At 51.0% G+C, this 20,493-nt stretch overlaps 1 protein-coding gene across 4 annotated transcripts in view; it reads right to left on the bottom strand.

Moving 5' to 3' along the window:
- Mpp2 (membrane palmitoylated protein 2) overlaps window positions 1-17,124 on the bottom strand; it is a 32,520-nt gene extending 15,396 nt beyond the window's left edge. Inside the window, exons 1-4 of one of the 4 annotated variants that reach the window (XM_029546271.1) lie at window positions 16,990-17,124; window positions 16,711-16,848; window positions 13,881-13,946; window positions 8,873-8,991 (exon numbers count right to left, since the gene is read on the bottom strand). In XM_029546271.1, coding sequence (XP_029402131.1) covers window positions 8,873-8,991; window positions 13,881-13,911 — 150 coding nt within the window. In that variant the 5' untranslated portion in view covers window positions 13,912-13,946; window positions 16,711-16,848; window positions 16,990-17,124. The other 3 variants (XM_021211634.2, XM_029546270.1, XM_021211632.2) reach the window with 3 other exon arrangements.
- Between the last annotated feature and the right edge of the window lie 3,369 nt (window positions 17,125-20,493).

Genomic DNA, 20,493 nt, shown 5'->3' on the forward strand with positions numbered 1-20,493 from the left:
AAAAAAAAAAGAAAAAGAAAAAGTAAATAAATAAAAAGAAAGAAAAAAGAATCCTTGTCTTTGGCGAGCGTGCTAGAAGGCCCAGAATTGAAGCTGGCTATGTAAGAGAGAGGGAAGCAGGTTGGGGGTGTGGATGAAGTCAGACTGTGAGTTACCCCATGCTGAAATGACCAGACAGTGAGTTACCCTATGCTGAAATGAACTGGGTGGCGAGTGACTGATGAATGATGGCTCTGAACACATTTTTTAAAAATTCCACAATGTTTTTTAAGCCCACAAGATGAGGAAGTTCTGTCTGTCTGTTTGTTTGTTTGTTTTAGGGGTGAGGCTCCCAATACATTGCCTTGCTGGTCTCAAACTCTTCGCCTCATGAGCCCCTTCCACCCCAGTTTCCTAAGTGTTGGGATCACAGGTGTGCATGAGCCAGCCACCAAACCCAGCATCATACGGGGAGATTTTTTATTATTATTATTACATTTACTGATTTTATTACATTTTACTTATTGGGGGAGGGGAGCATGCCACAGAGTGCACGCAGAGACCAGAGGACAATTTGCTGGAGTCAGCTCTCTGAAATGAGACTTTAATAACATCTCATAGGAGAGATACAGAGAGGAGTGAAGGAAACGGACACCATGCCTAGCGACCAACTGACAAGACGACCAAGCTCCTTTCACTTTCTCTCCCCCAAACAGGGGCAAGGAACAGTACCAGACATAACCACATCTGAAAGGTCCACCTTCCTCTGGGCTTGGCAATGTTCCTGTTAAAGGGGCGTGGGCCATGGAAGGGACACAGGAGCTGCATGCAGGGACAGAAGCAAGCCTATAAAGGGTGAGCACCCCCAGAGCCCAATCACTGGTCTTAGCATAGTCCATGGAGCCTGAGAGTGTTCTGTCTGGGTCACCTCTCTACCCAAGACCAACAATGCTGCAAATCATTGAGCCCAAATCCTGAGCTGCAAGAAAGAACAAATGCATTTAGGTGCCAGGAATGTGATCATGGTAGAATGAATGTGTATGTATATGTATATATCACACATATATGATATGTCATATATATCACACATATATCCCATACATATGTATATATAAAATCTACCAGTATTGTTCTTTTAATTCTCTTGTTAATACAATGACCCCTCACCCCATCAAGGGCTGCTCCATCTCTATCCCTATGGCTTCTGCCAGGAATCCTACCCATAGGCAGTCCTAAGGTCAACCTCTGCAGCCCAGGAAAAACCCTGACTCCAGAACCATCAAATACAAAGCAAGCATTTCAGAGGGCTGAAAAGCAGCTGGCTCACCAGTGCTGAACCCTCTCGGCCCCTGTCCCAATCGCCAACAAGCTTCTGGAGGCCTTGGGAACTCGGGGTCGGCTTCATAGTGCTGAGTTCATGAAGTTTCCGTAATTGATTTGCCACAGGCCCCACCTGCCATATCTCCATTGCCCACAGCCATGACTTCCTGGCTTCCTGTTTAAGTTATATTTTGTACAGATTCTACACAGTCCTAAAGTAAATATAATTTGTAGCCATTTTTACCTGTAGAAAAATAGAATCATGCTATAAATGTAAAATCCTAGGGGTTTAGCTTGAGGTTTATTTCTTTGTTTGTCTTTCACTTACTATAAAAATTTGCTTACTGAGTGAAATTTTATTTTATTTATTAAATACTTTTTAAAGATTTATTTATTATATGTGAATATACTGTAGCTGTCTTCAGAAACCCCAGAAGAGGGCATCAGATCTCATTACAGATGGCTGTGAGTCACCATGTGGTTGCAGGGATTTGAACTCAGGACCTCTGGAAGAGCAGTCAGTGCTCTTAACCACTGAGCCATCTCTCCAGCCCTGAAATTTTATTTGTATCTACTACTTTTTACTCAGTACGTTTTACTATGACTTATTTTTATTAATGTATGTGTATTAGTATTTTGCCTTCATGTACGTACGTGTACCCTGTGTGTGCCTGGTGCCTAAGGCAGCCAGATAAAATGTTGGGTATCCTGAAACTGGAGTTACAAGTGATGGTAAACTGTCATGTGGGTTCTAGGAACCAGACCGGGGGTCCTCTGGCAGAGCAGCAAGTGCTCCTAACTGCTGAGCCATCTCTTTCCCTCAAAAGATTTCTTATTTTCTGGAGTGACTGATGTACACACAGCAGCTTTAGATGCATGGGAGCCGGGACCCAGGAGAGTGATTTGAGTGTCCGTGACAACCACGTATCATTCTGATCTCAAAATTATGCTCAACCTGGACTGGGATGTAGCTCAGGTGACAGTGCTTGCCTGGCATGCAGGATGCTGTGGGAGCCCCAGCATCTCACATATAACAAGGTGCAAGCCTGTAATCCCACCACTGGGGAGGTCCAAGTAGGAATTCAAAGTCTTTCTCTGCTACATAGTGAGTTCAAAGTCAACCTACGCTGCATAAGGCATGCCCATTCCCCCCAACCCCCCCCCCACACCCTCGATGCATCCAACCCTCGAGCCGATGCCAACAGCAGGCTGCGACCACAGAACCGCCACAGCCACCTCCCTGCAAAGCTCTTCTTCCACCCACTTGCTCCGAGTGTTCTGATCTTGGCAAAGGACAGAATTCACCTTTGAACTCTGGGACTCGTAATTAAATTCAAGAACTGAAGCATATGCCAGAAAGCTGAGCTCCAGAACGTCAATCAGGCTTCAGCAACCGTGACTTGACTACTGGGACTTTAGCAAATGCAAGCAAGTAGAGGCTTGACAGTAGCCATGATCCGGGACTTGTCTTCCCTTGCTGGCGAAACCATCATCTTTCTCCAAGAAGATGGGGCTACCCTCCTAGAGGCTAAGAAACTATACGGAATGAGATCCAATCATCTTGGGCACTTCGGTCTTCAAAGCTCAGACAGCCGACATGTGGGTGAGGCCATCTTAGACCACCCAGCTCACCCAGGTGAACAAGCCCAGGCCAGAAAAGCCACCTAACCTGCCCACAAAACCACAAGAACTAAACCACAGCACAGTGGGTGGTTTGGGATGTGGCAAAAGCTAACTGATTTTCGGGACACCCCACTGCCACACCTTCCCCACTACACACACACACACACACACACACACACACACACACCCTTGCCGAGGCTCCAGTCTTACTGGCTTCCCTGTGCTCTCGTTGTCCCAGAGCCAGGGCTTGCTCTGTCAGCTCATCCACTGCAGCCTAACCACAGGACGAAGCCTTCTGAGAAGCCACAGGCTGACAGCTAAGACCACACTATAGCGACACTTCCACGCCCATAACCACCGCCCACACCCACTTGATTCTCCTACCAAACAGGTGCCGCTCTCCTCACTTCTCAGAAGAAACAACTGATACTGATGCCTACAAAGATCCACAGGCATACCACACCATTAGGGGCTGAACCCGAAATGTCCGGCACGGGCTCATGTTCTTGAAAGTTTGTCCCCCTAGCTGGCGGCACTACTTAAGAGGGCTACAGAGCCTTGTCCTTTCTCTGTTAAGATATCGTGTTGTGGAAACCCAAAAGCCAGTGTGGGGGGGGGGGCATGTCTTCTGACTTCAACCCTTGTTCTTTGTCCTCCACCACGTGCACTGGTTCAAATACTGTCTTCCCATGCGACCCTGCAGGCCGGTGAGCCTGCTGCTGGTAACTTTCCTGGTTTCTAAATGCGATCGGCCTTGGGTTTCTCACCTTGGCCTTGGCTGCTGTTGAAGCACCTGTTGCCTGGATCCAGGTCAGCCTGGATCCCAGATGTCAGCCACCTGCCAGGATCGCCACCTGCTCCCTACAGCCAGCCTTTGGATTTATGAGCCGCTCGCCAAGTTTGCGAAGGGTCACCCATACAGAGGTGGGAGGGGCTTACCACTCTGAAGCCCTGAAGATCCTGCCTGTTTCAGAACCAGATGAGAGAGGTCACCGGATGCCCTCAGCAAACTAACCTACCCTCTCATGTGAACAAATCAGAGTCGAGCAAATGTCCTCAGATTCTTCTGTAGAGTTCTATGCATTGAGTATCAGTCCCAGAATTTTCTGGAAGGACAATCTGACCAGCTTATGCTCCAAAATATTCCTAGAGAGAGGACTTTACTTACAGTCTGATCCAGTACATTGGTAACTTGTCAAGTAGGCTGTAGGTGAGTTTCTGGGACTGAGGCACTGCGGAGCCCACGAAGAGGAAGACAGACTTGGGCACTATCAGGAGAACAAGTTATCTCCAATTCCTTTGCTGTATCTTGGCGCTGTGCCTGGTTGTGGGTTTGGGTTTGGGTTAGGGTTAGGGTGGCTGTGGTGGTTTGAATGAAAATGGCTCCCAAATGCCCACAGGGAGTGGTACTATTAGGAGGCATGGCCGTGTTGGAGTGGCTTTGTTGGAGGAGGTGTATAACTAGAGAGGGTTCTCTGAGGTCTCTGAGATCGCTGAGGTCTCTGAGATCTCTGAAGCTCTCCCTGCTGCCCTGTGGATCACGATGTAGAACGCTCGGCTCCTTCCCCAGCACCATGTCTACATTCACAGGGCCATGTTTCCCCACCATGAAGATAACGAACTAAACCTCTGAACCGTATACCAGCCCCAATTAAACATTTTCTTTATAAGAGTTGCAGGGGTCGGGTTGGAGAGATGGCTCAGCGGGTAACAGCACTACTGACTGTTCTTCCGAAGGTCCTGAGTTCAAATCCCAGCAACCACTTGGTGGCTCACAACCATCCATAATGAGATCTGATGCCCTCTCCTGGTGTTTCTGAAGATAGCTACAGTGTACTTACATATAATAATAAATAAATCTTAAAAAACAACAACAACAACAAAAAACAACACCCCCCCCCAAAAAAAAAGGGCTGGGACTCATGGTGTCTCTTCACAGCAATAGAAACCCTAGGACACTGGTGTATGCTGGATGTCCAGTAGATAGCTGTTAAATAGATGAGTGAAGAAAGACTGAGTGAGTAAATGAATGAATGAAAATGTGTGACAGAGCCAGCAACCCCTCTCTGGAGATCTGCCAAGTCCTTGGGCAAGGCCACTGTTTAAAGGAGTGTTACTCAGGAAAGTCACACTTTGAAGTGAGCTGGGTACTACCTACCCCTGACCCTGTGTCCCCTGACCCTGTGACCCATAGAAGATGCGTTCTAACCCATACAACTCTGAATTAGCTTCGGAAGGTTACAGATGTTGAGGTTCAAAAATCCATGCGTTCGGCACATCCTCTGCCAAGTCACCCTTGTGCATACACACATGTATATGAGGACGTTTGTTCACAACAGTGCTGTCCTTTACAGGAGAAATCTGACGCTTCCACCCTCGTCTTCCAGAAGGGGAGCTACCAAACTGTACTCAACACCTGTCAGAATTGTGCCCAATAGTTCAAGGGAACGCCCACTATCTTTATCTGTACTTGGATCAATAACTTTCCTCCCTGCGTGAACTAGAAATCTCAAGGACAGAAGCCGATTATAATACCATTCCATTTGTGGGAAATGTAAAGGCAGGTATAAAAAGGGGATATTATTAGTGGCTAAACCCATATACAGACAAGGAAAGCAAGCATTCTGGGAAATGATGTCCCACGTGTTTACTCTTGGGAAGGGAAAGCAGCAGGAATAAGGGAGAGGAAGGGATGGATTGTAACATCCGGGCATCTTTATTTCTTCAGAGGAATGAGTATGAGCGGGGAGGGGGCTCAGCAGTTAAGAGCACTTCTTGCAAAGGAACCTGAGTTCAGTTCCCAGCACCTATGTCAGATGGTTCACAGCCCCCTGTGACTCCAGCTCCTCGGGATCTAATGCCCTCTTCTGGCCTCCGTGGACACCCAAGTACTCGTAGCATATATTCACATGGACACACACACACACACACACATCCTTCAAAAGAAAGCATAAAAGCCCAAATAAGCAGTGAAAGTATTAACATCATGGAAATGGGTGTTCAAGGAGTGGTTACATTATTTTCTTCAATCTTTTTTCTACTTCTCTGCTTATGAGCCAAACACTGGTTTAGGCTCAGGAGACACAACCGTTATCCAGGTCGACAAACCTTCCTGCCCTAATAGAGCTTATGTGCTCAACATTTGAAACACAAGTAATTCCTCCCTCATCTTCTCTTCCAAGAGAAAATTCTCACTGTGTTGCCTAGGCTGGCCCTGCGCTGGGATCAAGCAATCCTCCTGCCTCAGGCCCCAGAGTAGCTAGCACTAAGGGCATGCCTGGATTCTGGCTTTAAATAATAAATACATGAATGAGTGGATGAATGAATGAATGAATGATGTTCTCTTCAATGACCAAGGAAGGCAAAAGGCGACTTTTGTCTTTCTTTGGCTCCCTCCAATCATGTTTTCTTTTCCCCAGAATTTCTCAGAGTTTTCAATCATCTGTTCTCTTTTGTGTTTTGCTTGTTCTTCTTTGCTTTGTTCTAGAGACAGTATTTCAGGAAGCCCATATTGACCTCCAACTCTCTGAGGCTGGCCTTGAACTTCCGATGTTCAAGTGCTGAGACTTAAGAGATATGTCATCATACTTGGCTCTTGTTCTGTCCTTTGAAAGAGTATTACTATGTAGCCCAGGCTATCAAACTCATAATCCCCCTGCCTCAGCTGCCCTCTTGCTGGACAACAGTGTTGGCTGGGTGTGTCCCGGAACACAGCAGCTCTCTCCCTCCAGCAGGACCTAACCTCCATTCCCTACGCCACGGCTACCACCATCGCATAAGAGTCCCCACCAGACCTGACAGGAAACCTACCACTTGGGGCAGACAGATGGCTCCGTTGGTAAAGTGCTACCTGTACAAGCACGAGGTCCTGAGCTTGGCTCTCCAGCACCCAGGTAAAAAGCCAGCCAGTGAGATTTACATCTGTAATCTCATCGCCGGGGAAGTGGAGAAGGAAGGGTCCCTGCGTTTGCAGTTGAGGACGATACTCAATTTCAATCTCTGGGTGACACACACACACACACACACACACAAGCATATGCATTCATGTGCACACACACATGAGTGAACACACAGTGTATATACACACGCATGTACACACACAGGCAGTTATACACATAAACATATGCATGCATGTGTACACATACAAGAGTACAAACAGTGTATATACACACACAATATACACACACATACACACTCACACACACACACACACACACACACACACATACACATGCAGAGGGAAAAAAAAAAACAAGGAACCCCACCCCTCTCTATGCTATCTTTCTGCCCTATAACCCACCCCGACATTTACTCCTGAAGACCCTGTTGACTAACTGCCTTTCTCTTGTACCCACAAAACGAAATTTTGCCTTAGTCTCCTTCCCTGTCACTGCCTCAGATACCCAGGTGTATGTAGCCACGCCCACTCACACCACAGCCTTCTCCTTCAGGACACCCCTGAAGAACAGATCCATCTATAGCAGCCACACCCTGTCTGGTTGCCCATCCCCCAGAACTGGCCCCTAGGAGATATTTAACTTCCTACCTTCCTCGCCCTGACATTGGCCATTTCTTCCATCTCTACACCCCCACCACTTCCCAGGTATCTCACAACCTCAAAAGGAACCCCCAACCTTTGCCTGGATTTTCCCCCTGCCTCTTTTCCTCCTCCTCCTCCCAACCTGGTCCCCGGAAGTCAAGCCATCCACATCAATCTCAGGCTTCCTTCATGGATCCGCCCACATCTGGGGCCTGGATCAAAGCCACCTTCTTCCTCCTCTTCGCCTAGTTGTCCCACCCTGAGAAATCAGCGCCTGCCAGGGACTGTCTGGGTCCCAGTTCACCAGATTCTCTCCCCTTCAATGACGGTTCCAACTTTGCTTCTGATCCCCCACTCAAGCCCTGACCCTTGAACCCCAAGAGAGAAATGCCTGCCATTACTCAGATGTCCCAGTGGTCAGCCTGACTTCCCAGCAGCCTCTAGCCCAGCCCATGAGCACCTCTGTCCCCACAGAAGATGATCTTGCTACTGTTGTGTTTACTCTCTGCTAAAGCCAACACCAGCCTCCCCCTGCTTAGGATTAAACCTTAGGTGATCCAGGGTGTCCCACCCCATCGCAAACACAAGTTCTACCTCTCTGCGGTGCCATCTCCGTGTCTGGGGCCTCTTAGCAATCCTAGCTCTAACTACCACGTGGTCTCTGTAACCTTTCGGGTGATCCTCCATGTGGCTTCGGGGTCGGGAGGAGGGTGGGGGCTCCTATATACACGGATGTCCCTTCCTGCATGAGATGTACAGAGCTCGATTGATGCTTGAGGTGAATGTCTGAGCCCCCAGGCTCCCCCCCCCCGTGCCCTCTACAGCCTGCAGCTGGCTTCACAGCTCAGTATCCCTGTCTAGCACCTGCCGCTCCAGCTTCACACATCTAACTACCTCTCACTTTGACATTTCTGCCCAAGCTCTTCCTGTGGCCCAAGATGTCTGCCCCTCTCTGCACCCACCACACTCACACTAGCCCTTCCTGCAGGAGTGCACACACACACACACACACACACACACACATACACACACACACACACACAGAGGCTCAGGCACAAACCTGTCCCCTGTGCACCCCAAGTGTGCGTGTGTCTGGTCCTAAAATGCCACTGCAACACCCTTACAGTTCTCTGATCTCCCTGAGCCTGCCTCCCACCTGACACACATGCACGAACACCCAAAGGCAGAGAAGTGGGCAGGGCCAATCTGGAGATTCCAGCACACAGGCATGCTCTTCTCTCGGTCAGGGGTTCCGCCTGCCACCCCTCACCAGCCAGGTGCAGCGGATGCTGCTCCCCCTGTTCCCCAAGGTTCATCACCCAGCCTTCCAGGTGGCTTCTGCCCCATGGCCCCATTCCTAGGGCCCCCTGAGGTTCCCCGGCACACCGCCCACCTCCCCATACACCATACCTTGGCCAGGGATCTGACTATGGGACTTTCCATTATGCCTCGAAGGAAGATCAGATCCAGTTCCGCGGCCCCGGTGGCATTGGGCAGGGATCCCAGGTTGTCCAGGACTTGCTGCATAGCTGGGGGAGGGGCGGTGAGACGCTGAGCACCAGCTGGGCACAGAAGACCAAAATCCAGCCCAGACCCTGCCACCCCTCCCCACCCCACGACAGTCACCCAACGGCACCCCCTACTCTCCCTTCGTAAACCCCCAGGCCCTTGCATGCCTCGGGCATTGATCCTGGGGACAGGTGGCAGTTTTCTTTTCTTTTCTTTCTTTTTTTTTTTTTTTCTTTCTTTTTTTGGTTTTTCAAGACAGGGTTTCTCTGTGTAGCCCTGACTATCCTGGAACTCAGGCTGTAGACCAAGCTGGCCTCGAACTCCTCGAACTCAGAAATCTGCCTGCCTCTGTCTCCCAAGTGCTGGGATTAAAGGCGTGCGCCACCACGCCCAGCTTGGCAGTTTTCTTGATCTGCATTTCCCACCCCAGCAACGCCAGGCAGGAAAGATAGAGAGTGACAAGCAGCAGGAATCAGACCAAGGAGCAGGAGCGAGAGTCTGCCCAGCACCAAAGAAGCAGACTCCCCACTCAGTCTCTCGATGGGTGGAAGCCATTTGGCCACCTGTATCTGGCAAGCTCAGGGGCAAGGTAGAGTATGTCACAGAATCCAAGCAGGCAGCAATGCAGAAGGCCAGGACCAATGCTAGACCAGTCCAAGCAAGCTATATACCACTAGCTTAGAGAGATACTGCAGAACTCACTGACACCCCCCCCCTTCGTCTTTCCGCTCTGACAGACATCCTTCTTTAGGAATTAACACATGATAAAAAGTCAAAACCAGCTGGGCGGTGGTGGCCCACGCCTTTAATCCCAGCACCAAGGAGGCAGAAGCAGGTGGATCTCTGAGTTTGAGGCCAGCCTGGTCTACAGAGTTAGTTCCAGGACAGCCAGGGTTGCCTAGAGAAACCCTGTCTTCAAAACAAAACATAAAAAGTCAAAAAACGGCCGAGAGTGGTGGTGCACGCCTTTAATCCCAGCACTTGGGAGGCAGAGGCAGGTGGATTTCTGAGTTCGAGGCCAGCCTGGTCTACAAAGTGAGTTCCAGGACAGCCAGGGCTACACAGAGAAACCCTGTCTCGAAAAACAAAACAAAACAAAACAAAACAAAACAAAAGTCAAAAAAACGGAAGCCTGGAATACTAGCAGGGGCTGGAGCAACCAGTGCCCTGGTTTCTGGGATGGCTTTAGGTACCTCGGACAGAGGTCAAAAGTCACATCACCCCAGGGATGACCACTGGCAGCCTGAGAGGAGACATGACCAAGGACATCAGTACACCTGACACTGTCCCCTGAGATATGGGCAGAGGCTGCCTTCACTCCTGGGTTAAGGTGGGAGGGAGCTCCGGGGGGTGGGAGGAAGAAAAAAAAGCAGTGTGCCCAGCTGGGAGCCAAGATGGGCAGGGGTATCATTACTCTGCCACCCACGCCTACATCTGCATAAGAGCATCCTAATCCTGGAGGAGAGGGGAGTGGGGAAACAGGCTCAGAGTTCCCCTCCTCCAAAGAGTGAGAGCAGGCAGAAAGGGGCCCTAAAACTGGAGCTTGGCGAAGATGGCTTAGGACTCCTGAGCCCCCCCCCCCCGCGTTTCTTTCCTACTCTTCCTCCCCACCTTTTAACAGCCTGCCTCTCCAGACCCCTCCTCCCGGCCTGGGCGTTGCAAGGATTTGAGACTTACAAGGTCCTTCTTGGGCTCTCAATGTCCCAAATCAGGAACCCTTCCCGTTCTGCCAAATGTCCACAGTTCCGGGTCCCGCTCACTGACTCCCCTAGACAACCAGCTCTTGGGGTTTGAGGACTGAGCCAATGGGACCTCTGCCAGATCAGCTCCCCTAGTAGGCTGGACATACAGATTTTCCCTACGGGGCGCCGCGCCGCTGCCCAGGTGCCCCAGAGCCCACTATGAGAGGGTCAGTTAAAGGTTGAGTACCCCTCCCCTGCCTCTCCCTCCCACCTCTTCCTACCTTCCCTGCGGAGCTCTGCTTCTTCGGAGGAGCCCAGAGAAATCCCCTCCAAGGAAGCCTCACTGCCTGGGCTGCAGGCCATGGCGACCCCTTTGGCAATCCTAGAACAGGTTCCCTGCTAGGTCGGCGCCTTCCCAGCCAGACGCGGGCTGAGCTAAAGAAGGCGGGACTCTTGGAGCGCTGCAGGATCAGCCAATAGCAAGGCTCCTCCTCCCGGGCCGCTTTATTGATTGGCCAAAGCCCGCCTGCTGGTGAGGAGGGGGCGGTAATGGGTGGGAGGAGGGCGGTGGCAGGAGATAGTCATACTAAACTGGCCTGATCCCTGTCACTTCGTGCCGGTGCAGGTAGGGAGGTGGCGATGAGGTCAGGTTTGAGGGAAGTAAGGGACTTGAGTAAATCGCGGTGGATTGGGACCTCCCCTTCAGCCCGTGCAGAAATCCCAGGTAGCGGGCAGAGCTTGGCTCCCATCTTGCTCCCGTATATCTCTTGTATAGCTGTCCCTCCTCTACTTCATCTGATGGTGAGTTCTACCTAGCGCTGACCTCCTCCCTCTCTCCAACTCCAGGCTGGTTTATTTACAATCACTCCCTCAACCAAAGAAACCCCTCAAAAACAGCTCTAGGCCCTCTCCCTGGTAGATGTAGTAATACCATTTTCACAAGAGGCAAATAACTTTAGATGCCATTCACTGGAGTCAGGGATGGGGGGCGGGACTGAATGGTGGTATATCCACGGAGCAGCAAAGGCCATAGCTCTCGAACCCATTTCAATGATAGCTTCTCCCTTTTGCCAACGTTATCCATCAGATGAGGGGTGATGCCCTGGCGCAAGCCAGGCACCTCGGAAAGTGAGAGGGGGTGGTCAGGTAAGAGTCCATTTATGCAGCAAGAATAAACGTGGGCAAGAGGAAACTACCCAGGCCCTGTACACCTCTGTATATCCCACGTGTACCCATGATGCCACCAATACTCGGGCACTGCTGCTGGTGCTGCCACCTCCAGCCAGCCATTCCCAGAGGAGTGGCACCATGGTTGCCTTGCACCCCTGGTTGCCATGGCAGCAGGCGGGATTACACATTAGGACAGTAACCCAGGGATGGCGGAGATATTTAAAGGGACAGCACCATCAGAAAGCAGGTCCCCATTCTCACCTTGACTCATAGACAGAAATGAGGGAGCCAGCAGTCTGAAACAAGAGGACACAAAGCGAGCACAAGATGTCTAAACTGCTTGCCCGTGTGAGACATCACACACGTGGCTCCCAGACGCTCCTTAACTAAAACCAGGGTGAGTCCTCCCACAGTAAATAGATAGATAGATAGATAGATAGATAGATAGATAGATAGATAGATAGATAGAATATGTTAATAAATGATAATATATTTAATAATAAATAAATGGACTATTTTGATCCATTGGGAAGGGATATGGAAGGAAGTGGTTACTTTCAGCCTTGCAGAGCCCAAAGCAGAAGTGTTCCAGGGGAAAAAGAAGGGACAGTGAAGGGGGAGCCCAACCTCAGATGAGGGGCACAGCTGTCCCTCTGTCAAACCCACGGAAAGTATAGCAACCACCAGATGATGATGGCAACAAGGAACAGGAAGAGAGAGCCGCTGGGCCTGACTTGAGCATTTGAAACCTCAAAGCCCACCCCCAGTGACACACTTCCTCCAGCAAGGCCACACCTACTCCAACAAGGCCACACCTCCTAATAGTACCACTCCTTATGAGCCTCTGGGGCCATTTTCATTCAAACCAGCACAGGCAAGATACACTCTCAGATTCTGAAGCTGAGAAGTCAGCAGAGGGCTGGCTCAGGAAAGGGAGCACATAGTATTATTTCTTTCTTTGTACATAGAATCAAAGAGCAGCCCACTGCACTGCAGCTAGGGGAACAGGGCCCAAGGAGGTGTTTGAAAAAGCAGGTCACACACACAGGCAAGGGTTCCCTACCCTGTGAGTCCCCACCAAAAGGCCTGCTGCTGGAAAGTGTCTCCCGGTGCAGCCCTGCTGGTCTTGTTAATAGGTTTATTGAGCAGCCCTAGATGAGAGGCCTTTTAATCACAGGCTCAGGGATGGGTCTCATTAACTCCTAAGCAGCTTAGAGTGGGGTACCTGATCAGTGGAGCAGGGAGAGAGGCCACAGGGCAAGAGAAAATCATGATCCCTCCAAGAAACAGGGGGACATTTCGAGCCATGGAAAAGAAGCCTTTCCTGGGGGGAAAAGGGGTCACAGCTTAGGTTCTGGCTGGCTCAGAAATCTTCGTTTTCTCAGACGGTAGGAACAAGAATGCATCCACAGTGGGAATGCCTTACAGAGGGAGCAGCAGGATCCATTGGAAAGAATTCAGATCTCCCAGGGCATCTCATAGCTGAAGCCGCCAGAATCCTTTCAGAGCCTCTGGACATGGAACCTAACCTGGTGGGTCTCAGGGATCACTCAAGGATCCAGGAACCACTGGGGTGGGGTGCAGACTTTGGGGCATGGATGCAGGTGTGTGTCTATGAAGAGGGCCCACTGCTGTCATCAGAGTCTGGGAGACCTAGGAGCAGAGTCAAAACCACCTGTCCCATCCTGTCACCTCACCTCAAAGGAAACAAGTCAGAGATGACTGGCTTAAGATGGGTCAAAGCCACTAAAAAGCACAGCAGTGGTGGCAGCAGCGGTGGCGGCAGCCATTCCTATCCAGCTGCACTGTGCACTAGCTCTGGGCCTCGGGCAGGTGAGCCATGCTACAACATACAGCACTGCTGGAGCAAGCTCATGTCTTCCCCAGCTCTATCCAACCCCAGTGAGGAGGCAGCCTGAGTGACCTAAGGACATGTGGCATGACAAGGGAGGGATGAACTGTCACTGCTGTATCTACCCCCTGATCTTTGCCCATCCTCCCTCCCCGCCCCACCCCCACCCAACCGAGGCAGGCTGACAGCTTTAACCTCTTCTTACCAGACTCGGAGTTCGTGGCAGCAACCGGCATGGTGAAGAGAGGCCGAGGGCTCCGAAGTCAGTCTCCTAGAGGGGGAAAGAGAAGGCTGAGAAGGCATGGGGCAAAGCCAAGGCCGTGAGAGACTCGGAAGGGTATCTGTCCTCTTCAGGAACAGCCACAAGGTAGGAAGGTAGCCTTGCTCAGAAACGGGAACTTAGGTTACAAGAGTGACCCCAAGTGTCCTGGAAAGCAAGAAGGGCAACTAGCATGCCCCTTCTCAGAGGCAGAGGAGACAGGAGGATCAGGGAGGTCAATCAATTTCCTCAAGGCCCCAAAGCTGGTAAGAGAGCTGGTGAAAACCTAAGTTTTGTGTCTTAAAATTTTTTTCTCTTTTTTCTTTCTTTTTGGTTTTAGCTTATTTGTTTGTTTAATTGTTTGTTTATTGTTTGTTTTGGCTTTCGGGACAGGATTTCTCTGTGAGTTCCTGGAACTCACCCTGTAAACCAGGCTGGCACAGAACTCGCAGAGATCCGCTTGCCTCTGCCTCCTGAGTGCTGGGCACTATGTCCCCACAGTAAGTATTTCTCATTGGGCAATGACAATGCCCACCTGTGCTGTGGTACCAGCCGCTCAGGCCAAGGCAGAAAGAGTCCTCTGAGCCCATATCAGCCTGGGAAACATACAGAGAACTCATCTCCAAAACAAACAAACCAAACATAATAGCCTTTCTGGTTCTTTCTTAAGCTGGAGGGAGAATGACGTAGGAGTCGTGAATATGAGCAAACACTGGAAAGTTTCCCAGGCCCGGAAACTCCACGTACAGCCTTAGGGTCCGCTACCTGCCGCGGCACCCCAGGCCTAGATCTTCGGGTGCCCCACAAACACTGGTGTCCAGCTGACAGAAATGACATTTCCTTTCCCACTGCCATGGCTGGGGCTCTCTCTTTTTCTCTCTCTCCCCCAGGAGTTGGGACAGCCAGAAGCAGGTGTGGCGTTTGCTGCAGCCCTATCCCCATCCCCGGGTCTCCCAAGCTAAGCTTGGCTCCTTCATCCTCCCTGGAAAGGAGAACAGGCTGCCCCACCACTCTTTCTCCCCTTGCCTTCCTGGGCATGTGCTACTTGATAAAACCCTAATTCCCCAGTTGCCATGACAACAGGAGGCAGTGGCTCTCAGCAAGGGTGGGGGAGTAGGGGGAAGCAGCTGGCAGTGCCCACTTTAAGACTAAATGCCTTTTGCATCCCCCCCCCCCAGAGGAGCCATAGGGCCACGCCATCCTCCCAGCCTCTCCCCTCCCCAACCCAAAATAATTCTCAGAGGAGCAACTACTGGTTTTAATAAATCTCTCTCTCTCTCTCTCTCTCTCTCTCTCTCTCTCTCTCTCTCTCTCTCTGTCTCTCTCCCTCTCTCCTCCTCTTCCTCTTCCTCCTCTCTCTCCCCCCCTCCCTCTCCCTCTCTCAAGCCTAAGATAATGACAGCTCCGGAAACCAAATGACAAAGGTGAGGGATACGATTCCCTTTCCTCCCAGATCTTTTCCAGAAAAAAATCGAACTTGCAGAGAGAGAGAGAGAGAGAGAGAGAGAGAGAGAGAGAGAGAGAGAAATGAGGGGAACCCCTTTCACGCTAGCACCACTGGTTAAGAGAAATATCCAGGCTCCACTGTGCCAGCGCCAGTGTCCCCTCTGTCAACTCCCTTGTCCTTATTCCTAGAGAGCAGGGGACAGCTTCTCAGGCCTTGGGCCATGCTCCCTACTAGAGGTGCTTGCTGTGGGTTCCTCTTTCCCTGGAGCAGGGAAACGGGGGAAGAGCCAGGGAGGAGCCTGCGTGAAACCCTAGGCCCAGGAGTCCTGCCCAGTAAGCCTGGGTTTGCTCCCTGAGGAGTTGGTTCCCACGGCGTCGGCTCGCTCTGCCCCACCCCCACGCAAGCCTCTGAGAGGGCGGGGCCGCCTGTGCCCACAGGAGAACGGCAGTGCCAGGCAAGCTAGCCTGGTTTCGTGCCAAGGTCCCCGGGCCCAGTCATCACGGAACCAGCATCACTGTGCCCAAAACCCTAAACCTAAAGCCCTCCCACTCTCACCTCCACACGCACATCCGCCATCAAGCTATCCAACCCCCATCCCCCGGGTGTGTAGGTGAAGCCCGCCAGCTTCAAAGGGAGAGATTTCCTCCATCCTCCCACCCACCCCCGCTCCATCGGTGCAGACTCAGAGAGGTGCGAAAGACGAACGCCTGACAAAGGCACTTTGGAGCCGGACACGGTTAAGGGGAGAACTGTAGATAACTGAAGGCTGGAGGATGGGGTCTAGGGAGCCGGAAGACGTGCCCGCACTCACAATCAGACTGCCCCCGCCCCTCCAATTCAGCCCTAACCCGCTGGGCGCTAGGACCTAGGAAGGAGGGGGCGTGTTGCGAGCCATCAAAGAAGGTTCTTTGCTTGCGTGCCCGCCGGGACTAGGGGATGAGGTCACTGAATGACTGCCCCCCCACGCCCCCCAGGTCTTCATTCCCCACTATCCCCTTGGTTGACCTAACTTTCTGACCCTGGCTCCTTGCTTCTGGTGCTGATTCCCTCTGGAATCCCCATGCCTTAAACCCTGGCTCTAAGACCCTGCAACCTCCTGGCCCTGGCACTCGAGGTTAGCAGACCGCCTCTCTCCAGAACCCTCTCTCAGGAATGACTGAGGTTTGGTCTCTTGGAGGTGCAGGGTGCCAAGGGACCCAGCACAATCTTAGTCTGGCTCCCCCAGGGCCGGAAACGCCAGTAGCACGGTTCTTACGTAATGCCGGGATCCGAAGTCCCACCACCACCACCACCAACCCTACACAGACCCTGGAGAGGCCGCGCAAATACCTGTGCTCCGCTCAGCTCAGCGTCTCTGTGTCCGGTGTCCCTCTGGAGCCCTCATCGCTGGCATGGGAACCAGCATCCCTGGGATGAGGGGTTCGGCTCTCCCTACCGGCATCACACACAGAGAGCCCAGTGCTGCAGCTGGAGAGGGAGGGGGGCGACTTGGGGAAGGGGCCCAGGAGTTTGGACCTGGAGAATAGGATCCCCAAGTGTAGGTGATAGGTCGAAAAGGAGGCAAGGGTTCTGAGGTGGGTGCTGGCCCAGGGGCCTAGGAATACCTACCTGCGTTTTGGGGTGCCCCTAGCTTGGGGCGATTCCGCGCAGCCGGGCGCTCCGCGGTTGTTGCTTGTCAATCGCTAGCCGCGCTCTTAAAGCGGCAAGGCCTCCTAGGAGCGAAGGGGCGGAGACAGAAAGGAGAGGGCTGGGACACGGAAGGGACGCGGCAACCTACCGTCCACTGTAAAGTAATCTCCCAGCAGCAGGCGGGTGGGCGGGGAGGTGGTGGTTAGCAGGCACCGCAAAGCCCACGACCCCCCAACTCTGAGCAGGACCAACGTGTGTTACTTGGCGCGTAGGAATTCTTTAAATGGGCGATGGTGTTTAATAAAAGAAAGGGGGGAACTGAGCGCGATGGGATCACCCCCATTAACGGGACCGCTTCGTCCAGCGTACCAGTCCCCTGCACGCTTCGTCTGTCCTTTCCTAACACAGTTTGAAAAAGCAAGGGGACATCAGGACACTAACTCTCGTCGGGGATAAGTCTGGGGGTGGCATTATAAATTCATGCGGCACATGCCTGCTTCTAAGAAAATTTGAAGAAAAACAGAAATTTTAAGAGAGCGGGACTGTGTTTTTTCATGAAAGGGACCAAGATCCTAATTTTAGCCTGGACGCAGGAAGTTGATCCTTGCCTCTGTTCAAGGGACGAGAGCAGAAGAAACAGTCTCTCCCTCCTAAATCCGGTTTCAACAAGTAAGTAGTGGCGGCGGGGTCTGGCTTCGTTGGTGGGTTGAACGTGCAGGAGGCCCTAGGTTCTATATCAGGCAGCAAAACGAGGAAAGCAAAGGGTTAAGCCCGCTAGCCCGCCTTGCTCAGCCTCTGGCTCCTCCCAGACCTGTTAGTAAAAGATACTGCACAGCCTCAGACTATTGCACAGCCTCAGACTATTGGTGGCCCCGGTGTGGAAAACAGCCTTCATTCAGTCTGTGCAAGCCGGGGCCTTCCCTGACTTGCGATCTCCCCTAACCCCTCCGCTGCCCTATGGAATATGCGCTCGGTGGGGAGCGGGTCATTTATATCTTCCTCGATAACTGAGCTTCTAAGATCCTGGAAACTGCTTGGAAATCTCGAAAATGAATTGACTTGAGGATTCACCTCTAGATGTGGTCCCAGCCGACCCTGTTAACAAAGGGAAGTCGTTGGGAATTGGTGTGGGGAAAAGCCAGCGATGATGGGTCAAAAAGCTAAAGGCTGTTAAGTAGCCCACGTCTCTTATTCCTGAGAGAAGAGAAAGTTTTGTAGCGACCCCAGATGGTGGTGGTTGGTACTACAGGCTTCTGTCTGAGGAAACCGGCTTCCAAATTAGATCTTCCTAATTAAACTCAGGACAAGAGGTCTCCTTCCCATGGTGAAGACTCCCTCCGACCTTACCCACTCACCTCTGTGTAGGGAATCTGTTTGCACTTAGTTGGGAGGGGGAGAGAAATCTTGATTCCTCCCAAAACTTCTCAAACATTACCCCCCCCCATAGCAATTCACAGCAAACTTAACTGCATCCAGGATCAAAGGACACAGTGGGATTTGAGTTCTAATCCACCTAGTGTATTCCAACTCACTATTCTTACAGTCTGACCACCCCCCACGTTTGCGCGCGCACACACACACACACACACACACACACACACACCTTACATTTGATTAATAGTTTCCTGCAATAGACTGTGAGATTAGCGGATGGAAACATTTATCAACAAAGATTACTATGCTCCTGTTTGTTCAAGACGAGGCTCCAGTTTCTGTGAACCTAACATCCTAGGGCAAGGGTTGGGAAGAGATGTGTCTCAGAGATGAAGAAATGCTATTCTAGTGGTGTGGTTATATGTCTTAACACATTGCTCGGAGCTGAGCACAAAGCCATCCCTTCCCAGCTTAGGTCTCTGGAGTCTGTTGAGCTTCTTCTCCCTGTAGTTCTAGGGGGCTGCCCTGCCCCTGGGAAGAATGCTTGCTCCTGATGCTGGGTCTGAAGTACACCTGTCTTTCTCAGAGATCACAGGGGTGCGGGCAGGGCTATACTTCAAATACTTTTTTTCTTGTGGTGGGTGTTCAGATCACAGCTTTGAGAATCAAGACAAAAAGAGAAAAACAACAACAACAACAAAACCAAAACCATAAACCATCACCGCACTGTTGGCCAGCAGGAGCCCAGTCTATTCACCCACACTCACAGACACACACACACACACACACACACCTGCAACTCCCCAAAGCTTGTTCTGGAAACCTTTTCTATTTGCTATACCGCTCTAGAAAAAGAAGTTTGGAGATATCAGTGTAAAAATAAGAAAAAAGAGGGTGGAGATATAGCTCAGCAGTTAAGAGCACTCGCTGCTCTTCCAGTGGTCCTGAATTCAATTCCCAGTACCTGTCTATAACTTTAGTTCTATGGAATCTGCTGTCCACTTCCAGTGTGTATAGTATGCAGATTTACAAGCAGATAAAACATCCATATATATAAAATTTAAAATCTTTAAAAATTAAATAGATAGAAAAGGAAAGGGATGATTTTCTTATGAATCATTGTAGCTGAACTACTGAACTCACTTCTGCGTGTTTAGAAGCAGTTCACATATACACAGAACTTAAAGCGTTATTTTGAAACTATAAAAATTCCAATGTGTTTCTCCATACTGCAAAGAACTGCCTTGCATAGTCCTGGGCGCACCCCTTATGTGGGAAATGTTCCGATTCCCAGCCTGAGTCTCAATACAACAAACATGCCGACGGGTAGCTTTGTCTCATGTTCAGAGCCATACTGAGATGTTCTGGCCTCTTGCTTTCTTTCCAACCTCTAGACTGCCTAAAGGCTGATCCACCATCCAAGGTCACCACATACAACCCTGCACTGCAATCAGACTGCTCACCCAGAAGAGAATCCCCTGTGAAGGACCCTCCTTGCTACTCATTTCACTCCATCCCTGGACCAGCACCCATTATTCTCTCTGTCTCCTAGTTCCACTCTTCCTTATCGGGGTGGGAAGTTGTAACAACAATTCTATTGAAATCTTAGCCCAAAATGTGTGTGTGTGTGTGTGTGTGTGTGTGTGTGTGTGTGTGTGTATGCTAAGGCCATTGTGTGATCTCGCTGAGTCTCAGTTCCCCCATCTGTGCATAGTCACCCTTAAATACAGGCACCTTGTAGAAGTTTGGAAGGCTCTAGCTAGGTGCCGGGTACACAAGTGGGTGGTTCGTCTCTTTCTCGGGCCATCAGACGTGCCCTGACTGAGCCCAGGTCCTCGAGGTCCACCCAAGAACTTCTGAAGTATATATCCTGAAGAACGTGTCCCTGTCTGACCACCCACACACCTTTGAGAGGAACCTTGCTTGGCCCTATTTGTGACACCCACTTCTCTCCTCCCTTCAGTGCCCCCAGCTTAAAGAAATAAACTGGAAACAGTCTGTACTCTCTCTTGCTGAAGTTTAGCGGCTCCGTCAGAGCTTAATCTACTCCTGTACTTTCTTAGGCTCCACGGAGGTCCTCTTACCAACTCATCCTAATCCTTTATTAAT

The sequence above is a fragment of the Mus pahari genome, chromosome 14 (genome assembly GCF_900095145.1).
Source record: "Mus pahari chromosome 14, PAHARI_EIJ_v1.1, whole genome shotgun sequence".
Classification (NCBI taxonomy): domain Eukaryota; kingdom Metazoa; phylum Chordata; class Mammalia; order Rodentia; family Muridae; genus Mus; species Mus pahari.